The sequence below is a fragment of the Gadus macrocephalus genome, chromosome 13 (assembly GCF_031168955.1).
Source record: "Gadus macrocephalus chromosome 13, ASM3116895v1".
NCBI classification, from domain to species: domain Eukaryota; kingdom Metazoa; phylum Chordata; class Actinopteri; order Gadiformes; family Gadidae; genus Gadus; species Gadus macrocephalus.
In genome coordinates this window covers 5,707,307-5,728,807 of record NC_082394.1, presented here as the reverse complement: position 1 = coordinate 5,728,807, position 21,501 = coordinate 5,707,307, and the positions used below count along the sequence as shown (strand labels likewise).

Below are 21,501 nucleotides of genomic sequence, written 5' to 3'. Positions count from 1 at the left end.
GACCTCCCCTGTCGCCGCTCTCCGCCTCCATTCTACTCGAGAGCGTCGCCATGCCGTGCTGTTCGAGTCAAGGTCACTGCCAGCTCGATGCATTGAGGGAGCAAACATCTACTCATACAAATGATGCGTGTTGTTTTCATGAGGTGGGGAATACGGCCCTACGATCTGCGGCTAATCACCAAGAACCTTGTGTCAAGGTTAAAACATACAATCTGTAAAAAGATAAATAGCGTTGTCTCTTAGCTGCAAGTGGCCCAAACCGTTTATTTGTTATCCAATATGTAAATTAGAAAATATTGTCTTATCAAATGTGAGTGAAAACAAAGGTTATATAAAAAGAAGCAACAGGATAATTATCCTTGTCAATGGGTTATTGTACATAGTGTTGTATCAGTTTGACAGATGGAAAAATAACATGTTTTTCCCACCTGATTTGATAAATAACAACTTCCCCAGTACACAGGAAATAATCTAGCTCCAAACTGAAGCTCCTCTAAACACACCTTCACCCTTAAGTGAGGGGTTCCATAATGCGATAATATTATCCTGTGAATCCCCCACGGACACAGACGCTATAAAAGGAAATTACACGGGCTAATGATCACAGTTTGGCCAACAAGTGTGTATGTGTCATCAACAGCTACACTACAGGTGAGTTCACTATTCATATTGTATTGAGTTACTTATTTCAATATTTATGTGACGTATGTGTCTGTATATGAGTTCACTATTTAACTAGATTTATTGAAGCAGTTTATCAGCCTACGTGTATGGTTGTTGAGACTTTATGGTCAGGTCAGTGAAGACAGAAGACAGCTATAGAGAATAAGGGGAATGAAAGCGGGGCAGACTGGGCAGGTCGGCATCAAACCTGTGTCGTAGCTCCTCAACACGCATTGCCTACACCACGCTTAGTTGGGTGAGCCACCAAACTGCCCAACTACTTGATTGGCTCGAGAGATGGTCATTCAAATCAATTTGTCCATGTTTTAATGTTCTAATAACAAAACACATTAAATCGGGGGGGGGGGAGTTTTTTTTCTTGAGGATTTTATCCTTTTTATTGTATAGTGAGTAAGAAAGGAAGGTTTGGGACATAGAGGGTAATGTATGCCACTAAGAACCCCGGTCGCCGCTTTAAGGACTGGGCCTTAATGGTACGCGCTCTACCTGGCGACCCACTGGGGCGCCCCTCATTGTTTTGTTTATAATGTGCTTTTCCTGCGCCATCGACCCCTGCAGATGGATCTCTGCGTGACCATCAAAGGCGTCTCCTTCCTACTACAGACCGGCCTGGGCGTCCTTGGCAACACGCTTGTGCTCCTGGCCTACGTCCACATCGCCCACGGCGCCGACCACAAGCTCCTCCCCACCGACCTGATCCTGTGCCACCTGGTCTTCTCCAACCTCATGCTGCTGCTGACGCGCTGCGTGCCCCTGACCATGACCGTGTTCGGCCTCCGCGACCTGCTGGACGACGCCGGCTGCAAGGTGGTCATCTACCTGTACCGCATCACCCGGGCGCTGTCCGTCTGCCTCACCTGCATGCTGAGCGTCTTCCAGGCGGCCACCCTGGCCCCCGACGCGCCGCGCCTCAAGGCCGCGCTGCCCGCCCTGGTGCTGCCCTCCTTCGCGGGGCTGTGGCTCCTCAACATGGCCTTCTGCATCGCCGCGCCCTTATTCTCCGTCGCCCCGCGCAACGGCACCGTGCCGGCGTTCACCCTCAACCTGGGCTACTGCCACGTGGACTTCCGGGACTACCTGTCGTACGTGATCAACGGCATGGCCGTGACGGTGCGGGACTTTGCCTTCGTGCTGCTGATGCTGCTGTCCAGCGGCTACATCCTGCTGATCCTGCACCGCCACAGCCGCCAGGTGCGCTCCATGCGGCGGGGGGCGGCCCAGGGGGTGGAGACGCGGGCGGCCGAGACGGTGGTCACCCTGGTGGTGCTCTACACCGTGTTCTTCGGCATCGACAACGTGATCTGGATCTACATGCTGACTGTGGCCAAGGTGCCGCCGGTGGTGGCCGACATGAAGGTGTTCTTCTCCTCGAGCTACGCCTTCCTCAGCCCCTATTTTATCATCTCGTCCAACAAGAGGATCAAGGGGAAGCTGGTGTGTGCGGTGGAACAGCAGCAGTCTCCGGTGGAGACTCAGACGTCCAATGAGAAATGACTTTTACGGAAAGTTCCCTTAATGAGATGCTCTCAGACATTGCCTCTGTAATTAGCTATTATCTGACTGTTTTAGTCTAAATAACAACATTCATGCATGTGATGACTACAGAAGTCCTTTGCATACAAACGTTGTATATCAGAAGCAAACAGAACTCTAAAGGCTACTAAAGAATAGCTTTTTTGTTAAGTCACCTCTCCTGACCATTTAATTTCGTTTTTATCTTGTTCTGCCTTCAGCATGCGCTCTGATTGGCTGAATGTGACGCAGGCTGGCAGCGAGCGTCGGAACGTGCAAACCAAACAAAACCTGGAAAAAACTTTTATCACAGACTTGTATTTATTTATCATGCTATTGGTTTATTTATTTAATAGATTTGCATTTTGTGTTTAGCCGTCCGCTGTGCGGGGTGCCCTTCCGCAGGCCTTGGCTCCCCCTGGTGGCGAAATAACAAAACTTAACAAATGACAACAAAAAACGCACCGTGCTCTGCTCCCTCCTCAGACTCCGCCTGCTGCATCTCTTTATCCTTCTTTGCTCCCTTCACTTTTTGAACCTAAAAGAAAAAAATAAAAAAATATTAAAAACAAAAAATCTAACAATTATATATGAAAAATAAAAAAATTAACAAATGAAATAAAAGGAATTGGAGATTATGTGAACGTGCTCCCAGAATCTTCAGGACCTGGACTAACAAAAATTACATAATATATATTCACATATAACCTTTCCCTGGAATGAAGCACTCGTATACCTGTGCTTATCCAATTGAGCCACCAGATGGCGCCAGTGGTCTTTAATCCATGACCTAACCCTAACCTACAACAAAATCTTCTGCTTGTTAATTTTTCACGACTAATAACGCGATGATTGCCTAAAGAAATAAAACAACAATTTGTATCGGGACGTCGCGTTACTTTTACAAAAGTACAATCATAAAGCAATACGTGTGGGTGCAGTACAGGCTCTCTACCGCTTCATCTCCAATGCTTGCATTGATTTAATAGCCTAACTGATAAGAACAATTCATTTCTATTCCCTATGATGGAATCTTATTTTTATTCTGCGAGTTTTATTGACTTACTTTACTTCATATTTTTGACAACAGGATCTAGAAGGTATTTCATCGAACAAAGAGGTAAATGCTGGACTGCATTGTCATAATAAACTCTTAAGCTTTAAATTATTATAATAAGGCTTTACATTATTATAATAAACTCACCAACGGCGGTGCCGGCCGAACAGGGCGACAGCGCGCTCGTCGGGAGAGCTCAGGGTTGATTGTCTGTGCTCAGCTCTCTTTGATCTGGAAACAGACAGAACTGAGGTTCTGGCCTTTTCCATCGGAGTGTTTCAATGACGCTCCAAGCTCTGGTTTCACATTTTGACTCTGCTTCCAACCGTCTGATCTCAACTCTGCAGCCTTCTAGAGATGAATTCCACCGCCTTCAGGTCAGCGTTGTAGAACGTACTTCATTTGTATAAGGTCAACAAATGCAAATTCACAGAATTAATGCAATCGCATATTGGGGAAGAATTACGGGAAAGAAGCACACACTGACCTGGAGGAACTGAGCAGTGTTTTCCCATCAATACTGTTAGACACACCCTTCATTCAGGTTAATAAGTCAAGTTATAAATACTATATAACTGACCGTATAGCTTAACCTAATAATAACAATCTATGATTTGAATAACTGTAGAAAAGTTACATAATTACCAGTTTACCTTTCCTGTCTTCCAGGATCAATGAAATAGTCCTATCTTATTTTTGAAATGCAAATAAATACAATCGATTAAAATATAACACCTAAAATGCTGGTGTCTAGAATTCATTATCTAGAGACAAAGTGCATAATGACACACACACACACACACACACACACACACACACACACACACACACACACACACACACACACACACACACACACACACACACACACACACACACACACACACACACACACACACACACACACCATGTGTTATTTATGGATTTCAAGTCAGAAATCCATAAATAAGCCAGAGATATCTCGTTACCAGGTAGGCAGCAATGTAGTGTGATGAGAGCTGAGAGCACACTGGAGTAAGAGATGGTGACCCCTTACTGTACGCAGGTGAAAAACCAGGTGACCCCTTACTGTATGCAGGTCTAAAACCAGGGGACCCCTTACTGTACGCTGGTGTACAACCAGGTGACCCCTTACTGTACGCTGGTGTACAACCAGGTGACCCCTTACTGTACGCTGGTGTACAACCAGGTGACCCCTTACTGTACGCTGGTGTGCAACCAGGTGACACCTTACTGTACAGGTGTAAAGCCAGGTGACACCTTACTGTACGCTGGTGACACCTTACTGTACAGGTGTAAAACCAGGTGACACCTTACTGTACAGGTGTAAAACTAGGTGACACCTAGCTGTACGGAGGGTTAAAAGTACAACCCAATACATAAGACCTAAACGGGCAGAAAATCCTTCTTTAGTTGCTGTGACCGCAGCATCGGGACTTTTAGGCTATTGGTGAACGAGCCAATACAAACAATGGCCGCTCTTAAACCGCTCATCACCTGTGGAGCCTCATCAATACTCAAGGAGGTCTCCCTGGGTGAAAGGAACAATGTGCTGATCCTTATTGTGGGCTGGAGCCCGGCATCGGCCACCCACGTGTTCTTTTCACATGCTAATGAGTTATTTGAAGGTGTAGGACATCGGTAATAACTCCACATTTTAAAGAGCGGCCCACTGGTTTCCAATCAGGGGAGCTAACAGACGGCTGAATGGAGCCGGTTGCTATGTGAGTTCATGGCCTACTCAATTTCCATGACAACAAGGAGGGATGACATTCAGAGCCCGTCAGGCTGGCTCTGTAACACAGGGAGGGGGGAGGATTCAGAGGGGATGGAGGTGATAGAGATGTTGTCGTAGCAAAAAATATAGGTTTTATTTAGGCGTTGTTATCTAAACAGGATCCTATTGCAGTGTGTCACCCATTAATACAATGTCATTTAAAAAACGCCTACTCTGTCATTTTCATGTTATTTTGGTTATAAACTAGCATCAAACATCTGCACATTTCCACACGTCTACAAACATATAAAGAATCTTCCAATTAATCAAACATTTACCATTAAAATACAACTCTATGACGTTAAGTCGAATATCAAGAATAAAGCCATATGCATGTGACCCATTATAACAACCAACGATACTGTAGTGGGCATCAAACAACACCGAGATCTGGAGATAAACCCGCCGCTTCATGTCGACCATCAAACCAGGTGACCCCTTACTGTACGCAGGCGACCCCTTACTGTACGCAGGCGACCCCTTACTGTACCCAGGCGACCCCTTACTGTACGCAGGCGACCCCTTACTGTACGCAGGCGACCCCTTACTGTACCCAGGCGACCCCTTACTGTACCCAGGTGACCCTTACTGTACCCAGGTGACCCTTACTGTACCCAGGTGACCCCCTACTGTACGCAGGTGTCACCCGTCTCCCCTGTCCCCGTCTCCCCTGTCCCCGTCTCCCCCGTCCCGTCTCCCAAGTCACCCGTCTCCCCCCTGGCTCCCTGGCGGGCTGTCCCCGGGCGAAGCCCCTTCCTCGGGGATCTGCCCCGGGAGGTGCAGCGCCGCCGCCGCCCCCCCCGCCGCCGTGGTCCGGGGGCTGCTGGCGAGGCAGCCGGAGGCGGCGGTGGTGGTGGCCGTGACGTTGGTCCTCTGGATGAACTGCAGGAAGTTCTCCTGCAGCGAGCCCTCGTGGCTGGAGGCCGTGAGCTCCAGCCGCGGCGTCCGGCAGCAGCGCCGGAACTTCACCAGCTCCTCGCGGATCTGCCGGTTCAGCATGCCGTAGAAGAAGGGGTTGACGGCGAACGACGAGTAGGCCAGCCAGGTGACGGCCTCCTCCAGGACCCCGGGGCCCGGCGGGGCAGCGCTCAGCGAGGTCCGCAGGTGGAAGCTGAAGTAGGGCAGCCAGCAGAGCAGGAACTGGCCCACGATGAGCACCAGCGTGAGCGCCGCCTTGCCCCCGCCGAAGGCGCGCTCGGGGGACAGGCGGCGGGCCGCGACGGCGGCGATGATGGTGGTTCGGCTGTCGACCGAGTCCGAGCGGCCCTTGGCCGGGTTGGCCCAGGCGGGCGCGGCGGTGGCGGCGGACGCGGCGGCGGCGGCGGGGGGGAGCTGCTGCATGGCGGCCGAGCGCGCCACCTTGTACACGGCGCAGTAGACGGCGAAGATGACCAGCGCGGGCAGCAGGAAGCACAGCACGCTGAAGAGCACGGCGAAGACCCTGCGCAGCCGGCTGTGGCTCCAGTGCAGCGAGCAGTGGGCGGCGGCCATGGAGCTGTGGTTGCCGTAGGCGGGCCAGCCGAACAGCGTGACCAGCGCCAGCAGCGCCGACTTGAGCCAGATGAAGAGCATGACGCCCACGGCCAGGTTGATGCTCATCCGGACCTCGTAGCGCATGGGGTGCACGATGTAGAAGTAGCGCTCCACGCTGATGGCCGTGATGGTGAGGACGGACAGGCAGACGAGGAAGACGTTGAGGAAGATGTAGACCTGACACTCGAGCACGGTGAAGACCACGCTGCCGAAGAAGGGCGAGCTGGAGATGATGCCGAGGGGCATGAGCAGGATGGCGCACAGCAGGTCCACCGCGCACAGATGGCACACCAGGGCGAAGCGCTTGAGGTGCGGCGCCCGCGCGATGGCCACCATGACCCCCGTGTTGGCCAGCAGCGCGATCAGGTTCAGGGTGACCATGCAGAACAGGCCCAGCAGGTCCTGGAGCTGGGACTGGGAGCTGGTCACCACCCCGGTGCCCGGGACGGTGGGCCCCCACAGGGAGTGGTTGAGGTTGTGGTGGGTGTCATCTGGCACAGAGAGCACGGGACCGGACTGCCCGGCCATCCTCTGTTCAGCCCTCTCAGGTCGGATCCATTCTCCTTCAATCTTGAGAGGAAAGAACGGGTTGGGTCAGTGAACAGTTTGAACAGTTGTCCCAGTATCAACGTGTTAAGTTTATTCATGTCTTTGTATCAAAATGTTGAACAGTTAAGTCATGTCCTAGTATCAATATGTTAAGTATTATTCATGTCTCAGTATCAATATGTTAAGTTGATTCATGTCGCAGTATCAATATGTTAAATTTATTAATGAGGAACCTTCAATCTGCAGAGAAAAGAACGTGTGTTGAACAGTTTGTTCATGTCCCAGTATCAATGTTACGTTTATTCATGTCTTAGAATCAATGTTAAGTTCATTAATTTCTTAGTATCAATATGTTGAACAGTTTAGTCATGTCTCAGTATCAATATGTTAAGTAGATTCATGTCTCAGTATCAATATGTTAACAGTTTATTCATGTCTCAGTATCAATACCATAACAGTATTCATGTCTCAGTATCAATATGTTAAGTTTATTCATGTCTCAGTATCATGCCTTAATACTACCCCCCCTCTTCCTCTCTCTTGCTGTATGCATCCTGTCTATCTCTCCGTACTTACCGGTAACTGGAACATTCAATGACATTCAATTCATTCTATTCTAAAATAAATACATATTACATGAACATGTCACTGTTAGTGTCCATGCCGATAGGTCTGAAATTCATTCCTATATAGATTAAGACAGTTCAAAGCCAAATTCCAAACTACCTAACATTGTCACTGTGTGGTAACGGTCACCTACCCTGTGATCCAGCCCTCTCAGAGTCCAGGGAACCCAGGCTTTCACTGGAACAATCCCACGCTGATTCCAGTGGAAGCCTGAGATAAGCAAACTAAGGCATTCGTTAATCCCTCCAGTTATTCATTGGCATCTGGTGTGGCCCAAAGCATAATTAATAGATGTGTTGCAGTAAGCCCAGGTCTGCTTCTGTAACACCATCATCTGAGAACTGCTCTGTAATCCGTTCATCACTTCAGGGTCGAGAGGATACTGTTCGTTTTCATCCTCCTCCAGCTCTGTCATCTCTGCTGTGTATGGCAGTGACTGACACACATTGTATGGCTGGCTGGCTGGCTGGCTGGCTGGCTGGCTGGCTGGCTGCCCCCCCCCCCCCCCAGCCCCCTTCAGATGGACACCAGCTCCACTGTCCTTTCCTTGCAGAGCTTGGTGACGCCTGGGTCCTAAGGCCTGCCTGCTAGGGGGAAGTGTGTACTGAATCAATACATTCCTTCTAACGCCTATATTGTTTTCAATATTCTAAATGAATTATAATACAAGTGCATGATATAAGGAAATCAGTTTCACATTCATTATGCTACTTATTTATGGCGCCCTAGATCATCTTGTTCAACTGGTGGGAGGCTATAACAATGTCAACAATATCAATGATAAACAACAAACATTACCATCAAGGGAGGTGGTCAGTACTGTTTATTGACTCTTCATAGGGCGGTCATGGTGCAAAAAGGGTAAGGCAGTAGAATTCAATATAGAACCAGAATGGACGCCAGCGACACCCAGTGGTGGAGAAAAGAACTTGACCGGAATATATTTTGGGTAAATACAATAGCGAAGCAACTTTTAGTAATAACTATGTTATATTAAACCATAATATTAGGCAGTAAAAACCTACATTATATATTTTTTGTAAAATTATTGCAATATCCCTATAGCAGCACTTATATATTTCTAAAATGTTCTGTAAACATATATAGTGCATTATTTATCACTAGTGTATTCATCAGATGATACCGAGTAGCAGATATAGCATGGCATGCAGGTACATTCTTCTCGATTTACATACGTTCTAGATGTACCGAACTGTGCAAATTGCAAAACTATGCATGGTGCTCTAGATAAATAAGGGCCACATTGCACCCTAAAACCTATTAATCGCAACTACACCACAAACTAGATGTATCAGAAGCCTTCAAAATATCTCGTGACAAAAGAAAGCGAAGCCAGGGAGAAGGACAGAAGATAGCATTTTAACAAACTTCCAGTGGTAGAAGACAAGAAATGTTCCATGTGTTAACAATTCTTTAGAGGGACAGAGCTGACTATATAAGGCACCTTTTTATCGATTCACTGTGGAAAATGTCCAGTCAAACAGGCCAAAATTTCCAAGTTATATATATAGTTATATAACCGAGCTATTAAGTGCATTTATAACTAAAGGTCTCAAGGTCTAAGAGTTAGGGTAAGCTAACCCTAACTCTTTGACCTTTAGTTAGCTTACCCTAACTCTTAGACCTTGAGTTAGTTTACCCTAACTCTAAGACCTTTATTTAGCTAACCCTAACTTTGACCTTTAGTTAGCTGACCCTAACTCTTAGACCTTGAGATAGGGTTAGCTAACCCTAATTCCTAGAGCTTGAGTTAGACAAAAAACAAGCAAATAGTGCAGCAAAAGCTTCCAAGCCAGACCCCATAAGACGGGTGAGGAAGTGACGCTAGGACCTCCTCCTACGCTCAGTGCATGTTCAGCTCCAGAAGGTACCGGATGCGACACTGACTCTCCTTGTAGATGAGGTACTCGCTGTTGGAGAAGTGGCTCTGCTTGAAACGACTCTGATTCAGGGCTTTCCCTTGGGCCACCACCACCTCCTTGCCATCCAGAGTGATGGTGGTGTCCTTGGAGGGGTCTGAAAAACAAAGAAACCGATCAATAAATACATTGTTAAAACTAGACAATACTTTATTGACATGAAGATGACTGGTGCTTTTCCACTGTCCTGTGCATGTCTTCCCATTAGCAACCTCTAGCAGCTAGCGGCAAAGCTTTAGGTTTAAATTTTGCAGGTTTAAATTGATGAGGGCATAAAGTAAATAAATGATAAAAAAACTTTAATAATAATAAAAATGATACGCATGCATACATGCATAATAAATTATAATAAATACAAATTTGAGACATTAGATCTTAACACCTAGCAGAAGCCCTCATGCTCCCTGATCCATCTAGAAATAATCCAATCATACTCCCTAACCCTAGAAGGAGCAGAATCATGCTCCTTACTCCTCGTGAAGGAGTAGCATTCTGCTTCCTGATCACTCTAGATTCTGGAGGGCTAAGGAGCATGATGCTGCTCCTTCTAGATTCTAGAAGGAGCAGCATCAGGAGGAGGTGCGCTGGTACCTGGCTCCACGTGGCCCCGGGCCACCACGCTGTCGTAGCCGTCGGGAGCCTTCCTCAGGGAGCCGTCGTCTTTGGTGATGGTGAACTCCTTCCCCAGGGCCACCTCGTTCAGGAACATGACGCCCGTGTTCTTAGAGGTGCACACTGTGGGCCGTGACGTCGGAGAAGAACACGGTATGAATGATGTGGAGATGGGGTAGCTGCTATGTTTCGAAGCATTGTTTGTCATATTTGTTGAAATTCTCCGTACATCCCGGAGGCAATCAATGAGGCAATTGTTCTTATGGTTTCTTTAATAATTCTAGTATCTGTGGGAGCAGTCGCAGGCCTGTAATCAACCGTCCAATCATTTCATTCGGCCCAAATTAAATGATTGGACGGCCTACCTGTTTGTCAACTCAGCCCGTGCTCTCATTGGTCAGGACCGGTGGCTTCCACCAGGTAAGCAGACGTGTCGCTACAGCTAGCGACCTAGTAACATATAATTACCTAGTACTATACCTACTTAGTATTATTGAATTAAGTATTAATAAAGTCAGAATCAGATTAGAGCTAACCCTATAACTGAGTAGGGGTGGGAATCACAGGGTACCTCACGGTACGATATACGATACATGGCCAACGATACCGATAATATGGCCATACAACGATTCTGCGATAAACAATCCATTGTTAGACCTATCACGATACACGTCTAATGATGAATATTAAAAAAATGACCGTGAAATGGTCATATATATATATATATATATATATATATATATATATATATATACAACAAACAAAATCCAGTCATTCATCAATTCCTGCCTGCGACGAATCCTCCAGATCCACTGGCCTAACACCATCAGCAACAAAGAACTGTGGGAACGTACCAGCCAAAAGCCAGCGGACGAAGAGATCCTCCAACGACGTTGGAGATGGATAGGCCATACTCTCCGTAAACCAGCCACAAACACCACAAGACAGTCCCTCAAGTGGAATCCCCAAGGGAAAAGAAAGAGAGGTCGGCCGCGAAACACCTGGCGTAGAGACTTGGAGGCGGACGCCAAGAAAATGGGCTACACTTGGGGACAGCTTGAGATGTTGGCCCAGGACCGGGATGCATGGAGAACCCTTGTTTGCGGCCTAAGCCCCAGAAGGGGTAGTAGGCGATGATGATGATGATGATATATATATATATATATATATATATTAGTGCTGTCAAGCGATTAAAATATTTTATCGCGATTAATCGCATTAATGTCATAGTTAACTCAAGATTAATCGCAAATCTTTTTTCTATGCTAAATATCCCTTGATTTCTTTGTCCCATTAATTGTTCTCATTTTAATGCTCTTATCAACATGGTGAAGTGCATCGGCTTGCCTTGTGCAAATGTTTTTTTATTGATAACAACATTGGCATATACTGATCAAAACAGGACGAGACAAAAAAAAAGCCTATAGTGCAATTATGAACATACAAACATACTGCCTTGAACATAGCAGTCAGGCTACTGCTTCTTTGTTTTGAGCCAAAGAAATAAATAAAAAAATAAATATGTTTTTTTTAAATAGAAAATTGCGTTAATCGCGCGATAAAAAAATCAACGCCGTTAAAATTGGTTTGCGTTAACGCCGTTAATAACGCGTTTAACTGACAGCACTAATATATATATATATATCTATATAAAAAAACGGTGGATAGGTATATGTGTACTGACTATATGCTACACGTGAACCTCCTAAGATGGCGCCTTAGATTGGTTCGCTATCTTGGGATATTGGGCAATATCTCATGATTGAGATCTCAAACTCGGGGTATTGTTTTCATCACAAAATTTTCCGCGGGGAATACCCCCCCCCCCCCCCGAGACAAAAACAAATAAATCCCGGCAAAAAGTGTTATCTTCTTTATTTTGTGTTCACGTGTACTATATACTAAAACAATTATTCACCTCAGGCTCCGTGAATGGTGGGGAACAGCCCCCCCGACCTTCGGTCTCGGGGGCTGTTCCCCACCATTCACTTCGCCTTTGGCGAATAATTGTTAAATATTATATATATTGCCCGTCCTCACCGTATCCAGCAGACTTGCAGTTCTCCGAGGCGAAGTAGATCCCTCTCCCCACGCGGCCCCCGGAGTGAGGCATGATGCGGAGACCGCCCTTCAGGATGGCCGCCACCACCGCGATGTTGGTCCCGTGCCACAGCAGACGCCGGTTGTCCAGCTTGTCGTTCTCGAGGAAGCGCGCCCCCTGTGGTGGGAGGAGAAGGGAGGGAGGTCAGGGGGGAGGGTCATGGGGGAGGGATCGCCTCATCCTGAGTCTAGTTAATCACCAGCAGCTAGTGAAACATCACCTCATCCTGAAGTAAAAACATCACCTCACCCTCTAGTTAAACATCACCTCATCCTCTAGTTAAACATCACCTCACCCTCTAGTTAAACATCACCTCATCCTCTAGTTAAACACCACCTCATCCTCTAGTTAAACATCACCTCACCCTCTAGTTAAACATCACCTCACCCTCTAGTTAAACATCACCTCACCCTCTAGTTAAACATCACCTCATCCTGAAGTAAAAACATCACCTCACCCTCTAGTTAAACATCCCCTCACCCTCTAGTTAAACATCCCCTCATCCTCTAGTTAAACATCACCTCATCCTCTGGTTAAACATCACCTCATCCTCTAGTTAAACATCACCTCACCCTCTAGTTAAACATCACCTCATCCTCTAGTTAAACATCCCCTCACCCTCTAGTTAAACATCACCTCATCCTCTAGTTAAACATCACCTCACCCACCTCACCCTCTAGTTAAACATCACCTCACCCTCTAGTTAAACATCACCTCACCCACCTCACCCTCTAGTTAAACATCACCTCACCCTCTAGTTAAACATCACCTCACCCTCTAGTTAAACATCACCTCACCCTCTGGTTAAACATCACCTCACCCTCTAGTTAAACATCACCTCACCCTCTAGTTAAACATCACCTCACCCTCTAGTTAAACATCACCTCACCCACCTCACCCTCTAGTTAAACATCACCTCATCCTCTAGTTAAACATCCCCTCACCCTCTAGTTAAACATCACCTCACCCTCTAGTTAAACATCACCTCACCCTCTAGTTAAACATCACCTCACCCTCTAGTTAAACATCACCTCACCCTCTAGTTAAACATCACCTCACCCTCTGGTTAAACATCACCTCACCCTCTAGTTAAACATCACCTCACCCTCTAGTTAAACATCACCTCACCCACCTCACCCTCTAGTTAAACATCACCTCACCCTCTAGTTAAACATCACCTCACCCACCTCACCCTCTAGTTAAACATCACCTCACCCTCTAGTTAAACATCACCTCACCCTCTAGTTAAACATCACCTCACCCACCTCACCCTCTAGTTAAACATCACCTCACCCTCTAGTTAAACATCACCTCACCCTCTAGTTAAACATCACCTCACCCTCTAGTTAAACATCACCTCACCCTCTAGTTAAACATCACCTCACCCTCTAGTTAAACATCACCTCATCCTCTAGTTAAACACCACCTCATCCTCTAGTTAAACATCACCTCACCCTCTAGTTAAACATCACCTCACCCTCTAGTTAAACATCACCTCATCCTCTAGTTAAACATCACCTCATCCTCTAGTTAAACATCCCCTCACCCTCTAGTTAAACATCACCTCATCCTCTAGTTAAACATCACCTCACCCACCTCACCCTCTAGTTAAACATCACCTCACCCTCTAGTTAAACATCACCTCACCCTCTAGTTAAACATCACCTCACCCTCTAGTTAAACATCACCTCACCCTCTAGTTAAACATCACCTCATCCTCTAGTTAAACATCACCTCACCCTCTAGTTAAACATCACCTCACCCTCTAGTTAAACACCACCTCACCCTCTAGTTAAACATCACCTCACCCTCTAGTTAAACATCACCTCACCCTCTAGTTAAACACCACCTCACCCTCTAGTTAAACATCACCTCACCCACCTCACCCTCTAGTTAAACATCACCTCACCCTCTAGTTAAACATCACCTCATCCTCTAGTTAAACATCACCTCACCCTCTAGTTAAACATCACCTCACCCTCTAGTTAAACATCACCTCACCCTCTAGTTAAACATCACCTCACCCTCTAGTTAAACATCCCCTCACCCTCTAGTTAAACATCACCTCACCCTCTAGTTAAACATCCCCTCACCCTCTAGTTAAACATCACCTCACCCTCTAGTTAAACATCACCTCACCCTCTAGTTAAACATCACCTCATCCTCTAGTTAAACATCACCTCACCCTCTAGTTAAACATCACCTCACCCTCTAGTTAAACACCACCTCACCCTCTAGTTAAACATCACCTCACCCACCTCACCCTCTAGTTAAACATCACCTCACCCTCTAGTTAAACATCACCTCACCCTCTAGTTAAACATCACCTCATCCTCTAGTTAAACACCACCTCACCCTCTAGTTAAACATCACCTCACCCACCTCACCCTCTAGTTAAACATCACCTCACCCTCTAATTAAACATCACCTCACCCTCTAGTTAAACATCACCTCACCCTCTAGTTAAACATCACCTCACCCTCTAGTTAAACATCACCTCACCCACCTCACCCTCTAGTTAAACATCACCTCACCCTCTAGTTAAACATCACCTCATCCTCTAGTTAAACATCACCTCACCCTCTAGTTAAACATCACCTCACCCTCTAGTTAAACATCACCTCACCCTCTAGTTAAACATCACCTCACCCTCTAGTTAAACATCACCTCACCCTCTAGTTAAACATCACCTCACCCACCTCACCCTCTAGTTAAACATCACCTCACCCTCTAGTTAAACATCACCTCACCCACCTCACCCTCTAGTTAAACATCACCTCACCCTCTAGTTAAACATCACCTCACCCTCTAGTTAAACATCACCTCACCCTCTGGTTAAACATCACCTCACCCTCTAGTTAAACACCACCTCACCCTCTCATCAGGCAGCTCTCACCTAATGCTCTTGTTAAACATCAGGCAGCTCTCACCTCATCCTCTCGATTGACCTTCCAGACGTTGTTGATCTTTGGGGGGTTGTGGTCGTCGGCCGTCACCTTCAGATACTTTTCAATGACCTTCAGGGTGGATACAGAGGAGCCGTGAGACACAGGTCAGCTGAGGGCCACCATGAAGAGAATAACCTCCTCCCCTCACCTTGAACTCCTCTGTGGCGCCATCTAGGAGCTCCAGGCTGCACTTCAGGGAGTTGTAGTTCTGGTCCACGGGGTGAGGGACGTCCTCCACCTTCTCCTCCGCCAGAGCCTTCTCCGTCTCCGACTGCAGAGTCTGGGCGATCTCAATGTCGGCCAGCACCTGAAGACAGAGAGAGCATGGCGTTAACAGGGAGAGAGAGACAGCATGGTGTTAACAGGGGGAGAGAGAGAGAGAGAGAGCGCGAGAGAGCGAGAGAGAATGAGAATGGTTAACAGAGAGACAGAGACAGAGAGAGAGCATGGGTATTAACTCACACACACGACACAAGGCATGTTTACACTGCCAAGCCGGTACGGTCGCGGCTTGTCACACCCTGCATTGGAGTAGGTTCATTGGCGTAGGCGGAGAGTAGACCTCTTTAGAATAATTTGCATACCGAATGTTATTAGCAACTAGCATGCAAGAATGAGTAGACGACATCTCAGTGAGGGCTGAGATGCCAACATATTCTTTATTTTAATTTTTATCCCGACTAAAGCCTCGTGAGGAAAGTTCCTCTGCTGCTTTCTCGTATGTCGCACAATCTTTCCCGGTCTCCGTTAAATGCGACTGCATCACCTTCCTTTCCATGATGGTCAGCAACTCGCGGATTTCACCGTCTCTCCAGTTACAACGACTCATTTTGTTATCGCAGCAAAAAAGACAACGCAGCAACACCTCTACCCAAGTCCCACCCCTGGAGCCGTGATGCCGTCTAATCGCATTTACATGAAAATGAAACCCCCAATATGTGTAGGGTCCGAGAGGGTAAATTTGGGTGCGAAATCAAGCCGATATTTTAACCCGGTCAGTGTAAACGTGCGGACCATACCGGGAAAAGGGCGGGCATAAGACAGGCATGTTTGGCAGTGTAATTTTTTACACACACACACACACACACACACACAGAACAAGAGAGGATCCCGTCACCATGAGCATCTCCTTCTTCTTGTCGATGATCTCCTGTTGGTCGATGACGGGCGGGCGGCTACGGCCGAAGTTGTGCGGCACGGTGGTGAAGAAGCGCGAGGACAGCGCCTCCAGCGCCTTCCTGGGGCTCCTCCGGGCCAGCGCCGCCTCCATCTCCTCCAGCACTTCGAAGCCCTTGGCGATCTGCATCTTACTCAGCTTGCCTAAGGGCATCTTCTTAATGTCTGACGGACACACACACACACAGTTACTCATCTGGTAATTTGGCCTCTCCGAGCTTCCGTCCCAAGAGACACACGTCTGCAGGGAGGTCTCTCTGCAGACGTGCTGCGGTCATGAAGATAGGTCGACTGTTTTCATATCTACAGGTATTGCTATTATATATGTCCCACGTTACCAAACCTATGTTACCAACTCCAGCATTGTAGCACTAGCACAACAGTGTCACCTAGCCTGTTGTTACAGAAGACCGGCTAGCATTGTAGCACTAGCACAACAGTGTCACCTAGCCTGTTACATATGACAGGGCAAACCTGAAGATCAGGACTCTTCTCCCTCTCCATCGGTGGGCAATGATCCATTTCCACTTGTCTGTTGAAAGTGTTCAGCCACACCAATAACAACAGACCTAGTATACGGACATACCTACCCAGGTTCATGCATTCCATCGCTTCTTTGAACATGTTTTGGCTGAAGATGAGTTCCACCAGCTTCTGGGTCGGAGGGTCCAGAGTGACTGGAAGGACGTTCTTGACGATCTTCACCGCCTTCCCGTCCACCTCGTCCACCTGATCAGAGAGTCCATGTGGAGGTTAGAGACCAGATACCATCTGGTCTCTGCAGCCCTCTGTAGTCTAGTCTCCCCATGGGGAGACTAGACTACAGAGAGCCATCTGTGGATGCTCTACTGGTCATACTGGTCCATGTGTGGATGCTCTACTGGCCATACTGGTCCATGTGTGGATGCTCTACTGGTCATACTGGTCCATGTGTGGATACTCTACTGGCCATACTGGTCCATGTGCGGATGCTCTACTGGTCATACTGGCCCATGGTTGGACACCCTACTGGTCATACTGGTCTAGGTGTGGATGCTCTACTGGTCATACTGGCCCATGTGTGGACACCCTACTGGTCATACTGATCTAGGTGTGGATGCTCTACTGGTCATACTGGCCCATGTGTGGACCCCCTACTGGTCATACTGGTCTAGGTGTGGATGCTCTACTGGTCATACTGGCCCATGTGTGGACACCCTACTGGTCATACTGGCCCATGTATGGACAGACACACTACTGGTCATAATGGTCTAGGTGTGGATACACTACTTGCCCCTTGTGGGGTGTAGAGTATCCACACATAGATCCTATATGACCCTACTGGTCATACTGGTCCATGTGTGGATACCCTACTGGTCATACTGGTCCATGTGTGGATACCCTACTGGTCATACTGGTCCATGTGTGGATAACCTACTGGTCATACTGGCCCATGTGTGGATATTCTACTGGTCATACTGGCCCATGTGTGGACACTCTACTGGTCATACTGGTCCATGTGTGGACACCCTACTGGTCATACTGGCCCATGTGTTGACACCCTACTGGTCATACTGGTCCATGTGTGGACACCCTACTGGTCATACTGGCCCAGCCGTTACCTTGATCTCGGCGTCAGCATCCCCGTCCACCTCGATCAGGGTGTACTTCCCCTTCTGGGCCACGAAGTTGTCCCGGTCCGCCCAGTTGTTCTTCGTCTTGTCTTTGAACTTCTTCTCAAAGTCCTTGATGGCCTGGTCTGAGCTGTAGGGGCTGGAGGACGCCCCTTTCCCCGCCTCTCCCTGGGTTTGGATTAGAGAGAGACACCACGTGAGGGAGGCGTGCAGAACTACCCGACGTGTGAGGTAAGCTAACGACATGGTGTTAACATTACAGTTGACATATTACACCACCAGGTTTGAGTGGGATTAGCCGTTACAAGACGTTTGGAAAATCTGCCTCTTCTGACATCACAGGTGGGCGTGTCCACCTAGATGTATGACGGATAGATGAGCAACGTTTGCTACAGTCAACTGGGTATGCTGGTAGACTTATCTATCCAGCATACATCTAGGTGGACAGGCCCACTTGTGATGTCAGAAGAGGCAGATTATCAAAACGGTTTATAAGGGCCAATCGCACTCACACCTGGTGGTATAATATGTCACCTTTAAAAATATATATTTACAGCAAGATCAACTCAGAGATCCACATCAATAAAAGGTTTAGATCGTCCCTTTAGGACCCAATGAGAACTGGTTTGAGCCGGACGAATGAGAACCGGTTTTCGCCGGACGTACGAGAACCGGTTTACGCCGGCCGGACGTATGAGAACCGCTTTGACCCGGACACATGAGAACCAGTTTGGGCCCGTCGTATGAGATCCAGTTTGAGACGGACACATGAGAACCAGTTTGGGCCTGTCGTATGAGAACCAGTGTGAACCAGACATATGAGAACCAGTTTGAGCCGAACGTACCACGCGGCCCCAGCGGCTCCAGCAGTAGTAGGAATCGTCTGCCTTGAGGACCTGGATCACGTAGAACTTGTTGTTGTTCTTGTTGTCTTCAATGTTGGTCTGGTTCAGCATACAGTCGTAGTCTTCAAACACCTGGAAGACAACATGGAGGATTAGCCAAACAACATGGAGGATTACCCAAACAACATGGAGGGAATACCCAAACAACATGGAGGATTACCCAAACAACATGGAGGGTTACCCAAACATTATATATAATATTAAACTTCCTATGGATTCAGACAAAGTCGATTGAAATGAAGTGTATGTATATTTTCGGTAGCATATACACACACATGTAAATATTGCTATTTATAGGAATACTGATACTTACATTTTCAGTATTCCTATTAAAAGTACCTAACCCAATGTGATGGCTCTGGGTTCATAGAGCCTTACTCGCGGTTGAAGTCGCTCACCTCGGCACTGGGGATACCGCAACGCTCATCCACCTTCCTGCTCCCCTTGACCTCCGGCCCGGACGCCTTCAGGGCCTCCTTGGCCGCCCTGAAGGCGTCCTGGGGCTTTGGCGTCTCCTCCTCCGGCTCCACCTTCACCTTCTTCCCTCCTGCCTTGCGGGAGGCTGCAGCCCTCCTCTTTGGCGCCATGACTCCTGATCTGCGGTCCGTTCCGACACACGCAGAGAGCACTGAACCAGACTGAGAGTCTAAAGTTTACTTCAAGGTGACTTGTTATGCCACCAGGTGTGAGTGTGATTAGCCGTTACAAGCCGTTTTGCAAATCAGCCTCTGACATCACGAGTGACGAGTCGACCGTCCTAGATGTATGACGGATAGATGTGCAACGTTTGCTACGGTCCACTGGGTAGGCTTGTAGACTGATCTATCCAGCACACATCTAGGTGGACACTTGTGATGTCAAGAGGCAGATTTTCAAAAAGGCTTGTAACGGCTTACCACACTCACACCTGGTGATATAATATGTCACCTTTAACACATATTATTAGCCGCATATCATTGGCTCCCAAGCTGAGGATGACCACGTGCATCTGCAACTATACAGGCTGATGACCCCAGGGGCAGATCTAGTAGATGGGACAGAAGATCTAGATTCTAGATCTTCTGCCCCTCCAGTCAGCCTTAAGTCTAGATCCTCTAGAATTCTAGAGCCTTGAGGCTGTCAGGATCTAGACTTCAGGCTGAGGACACAGGAGGATTTAAACTTCAGGCTGAGATGATCTAGACTTCAGGCTGACTGGCTGCAGTGGGCCGAGGTCCTCACTGCGCTACCAGATCGTTCATTGTTTACTATCCGGTTCTGTGGTTGATGGACACTGCATTTTGGCTGCGTTTTCACCGTATGCAATATCAGACCATTGATGCGTCTTACAGAACCACAAAAGGCTTTTAATGATGAAGTAGCGACTCACCCACTTCAGAACCCGAATTAACTTTAGACCGAGGCTACTTCGTAAACTGCGTAAAGTCGACAGCCTTAAAGTACAGAGTGGCCAACTTGCAATCAGACAGGAAGACTAGGATGACCGGGATGAGAATTAAGATCAAGATGACCAGGACAAGCAACAAGACCGAGACGAGCAGGGAGATCAGAAAGACCAGGAAGAGAACTGAGACCAGGGGGCGGGTCATGTGGGCGGAGCCTGACTATCTACGTCATTGTCGCCTCCATTCTTTCTCTTGTTTTCTCCTCATCATCACCAACGGGTCTTCATGGAGGAACTTATCTTAATTTATTAAGACTGGATCGACGTCGTGTAGGGAAAATACATTCAATAATAAGCATTAATCAAACATAATTTTCATCAGCTAAGGCTTAATAATGTAGTGCGTTACATTGTTTTATTTCAATTGAATTGTCTGGCCACCAACAAAGGGTGATTTTTGTGTGTTGCTGATATTTAATCAATATATCCATTGATGAAAAATAAGTGCCCATCGTTACTAGTTATTCGATGAGAAAGTGATTTCATTTGTACACCGGAAGCCCAACAGAGGGCAGTGTTTCACCACAGCTGATATAAAGGCAGTGTCTCACCACAGCTGATTTCACTACACCTTAGCTAAGGGTAGTGTTTGACCACCTGATCTCTAATGATGCTCCGCGATCTGTGCTCATAAAGTCATGAAATATGAATCATTCACAGAGCAGTTTTGGAAATCGTATTATTATATAAATATTTATATTGTATTGCTTGTTGTTATCGGCTAAATGTTTGATAGTGAGAACAAAAGTGACTACAGCAGAGGTTAGATGATATTGTGTCAGAAATGCCTCAAGAAGAACTCAAATTTGATCGCCATAGACCCTTGTAGATATAGATGACATCAACTCCAAACCACTTTTGTAAGTAGCGAATGAACATTATGCATTGCTTTCGTAGATGAGAAGCTGCAATTATATTGACACATTATATATACAGTATATAATATTGACAGATAATAAGGGTTAAGTTGATACATCACAATATGTTGGCTAATCAACCCAATCTCTGACGCATATTAGTGTT

At 47.1% G+C, this 21,501-nt stretch overlaps 3 protein-coding genes across 4 annotated transcripts; 1 reads left to right on the top strand and 2 right to left on the bottom strand.

The window, feature by feature from the left end:
* Positions 1–1,147: 1,147 nt before the first annotated feature.
* LOC132470188 (olfactory receptor class A-like protein 1) lies at positions 1,148–2,995 on the top strand. Its single transcript, XM_060068536.1, has one exon. The coding sequence runs from the start codon at positions 1,243–1,245 to the stop codon at positions 2,176–2,178; it is 936 nt and encodes a 311-aa protein (XP_059924519.1). The 5' UTR covers positions 1,148–1,242; the 3' UTR covers positions 2,179–2,995.
* A 2,115-nt stretch (positions 2,996–5,110) lies between these two features.
* Positions 5,111–8,201, bottom strand: gpr61l (G protein-coupled receptor 61-like). Its single transcript, XM_060068491.1, has 2 exons — positions 7,873–8,201; positions 5,111–7,133 (listed from the first exon to the last, which is right to left on the bottom strand). Exon 2 carries the CDS (start codon positions 7,089–7,091, stop codon positions 5,733–5,735), a length of 1,359 nt encoding a protein of 452 aa, XP_059924474.1. The 5' UTR covers positions 7,092–7,133; positions 7,873–8,201; the 3' UTR covers positions 5,111–5,732.
* Positions 8,202–8,544: 343 nt separating this feature from the next.
* On the bottom strand, positions 8,545–20,609 carry parp3 (poly (ADP-ribose) polymerase family, member 3). Of its 2 annotated transcripts, XR_009528596.1 has the most exons (12): positions 20,404–20,609; positions 19,433–19,631; positions 18,975–19,106; positions 18,118–18,297; positions 17,107–17,245; positions 16,458–16,681; positions 15,489–15,647; positions 15,323–15,409; positions 12,332–12,509; positions 10,271–10,414; positions 9,441–9,776; positions 8,545–9,355 (listed from the first exon to the last, which is right to left on the bottom strand). XR_009528596.1 is itself a non-coding variant. In XM_060068461.1 (11 exons), exons 2-11 carry the CDS (start codon positions 19,619–19,621, stop codon positions 9,604–9,606), a joined length of 1,605 nt encoding a protein of 534 aa, XP_059924444.1. In that variant the 5' UTR covers positions 19,622–19,631; positions 20,404–20,609; the 3' UTR covers positions 8,545–9,603. The 2 variants fall into 2 exon arrangements, 1 of the variants encoding a protein (XP_059924444.1); XM_060068461.1 differs by having other exon boundaries at positions 8,545–9,776.
* Between the last annotated feature and the right edge of the window lie 892 nt (positions 20,610–21,501).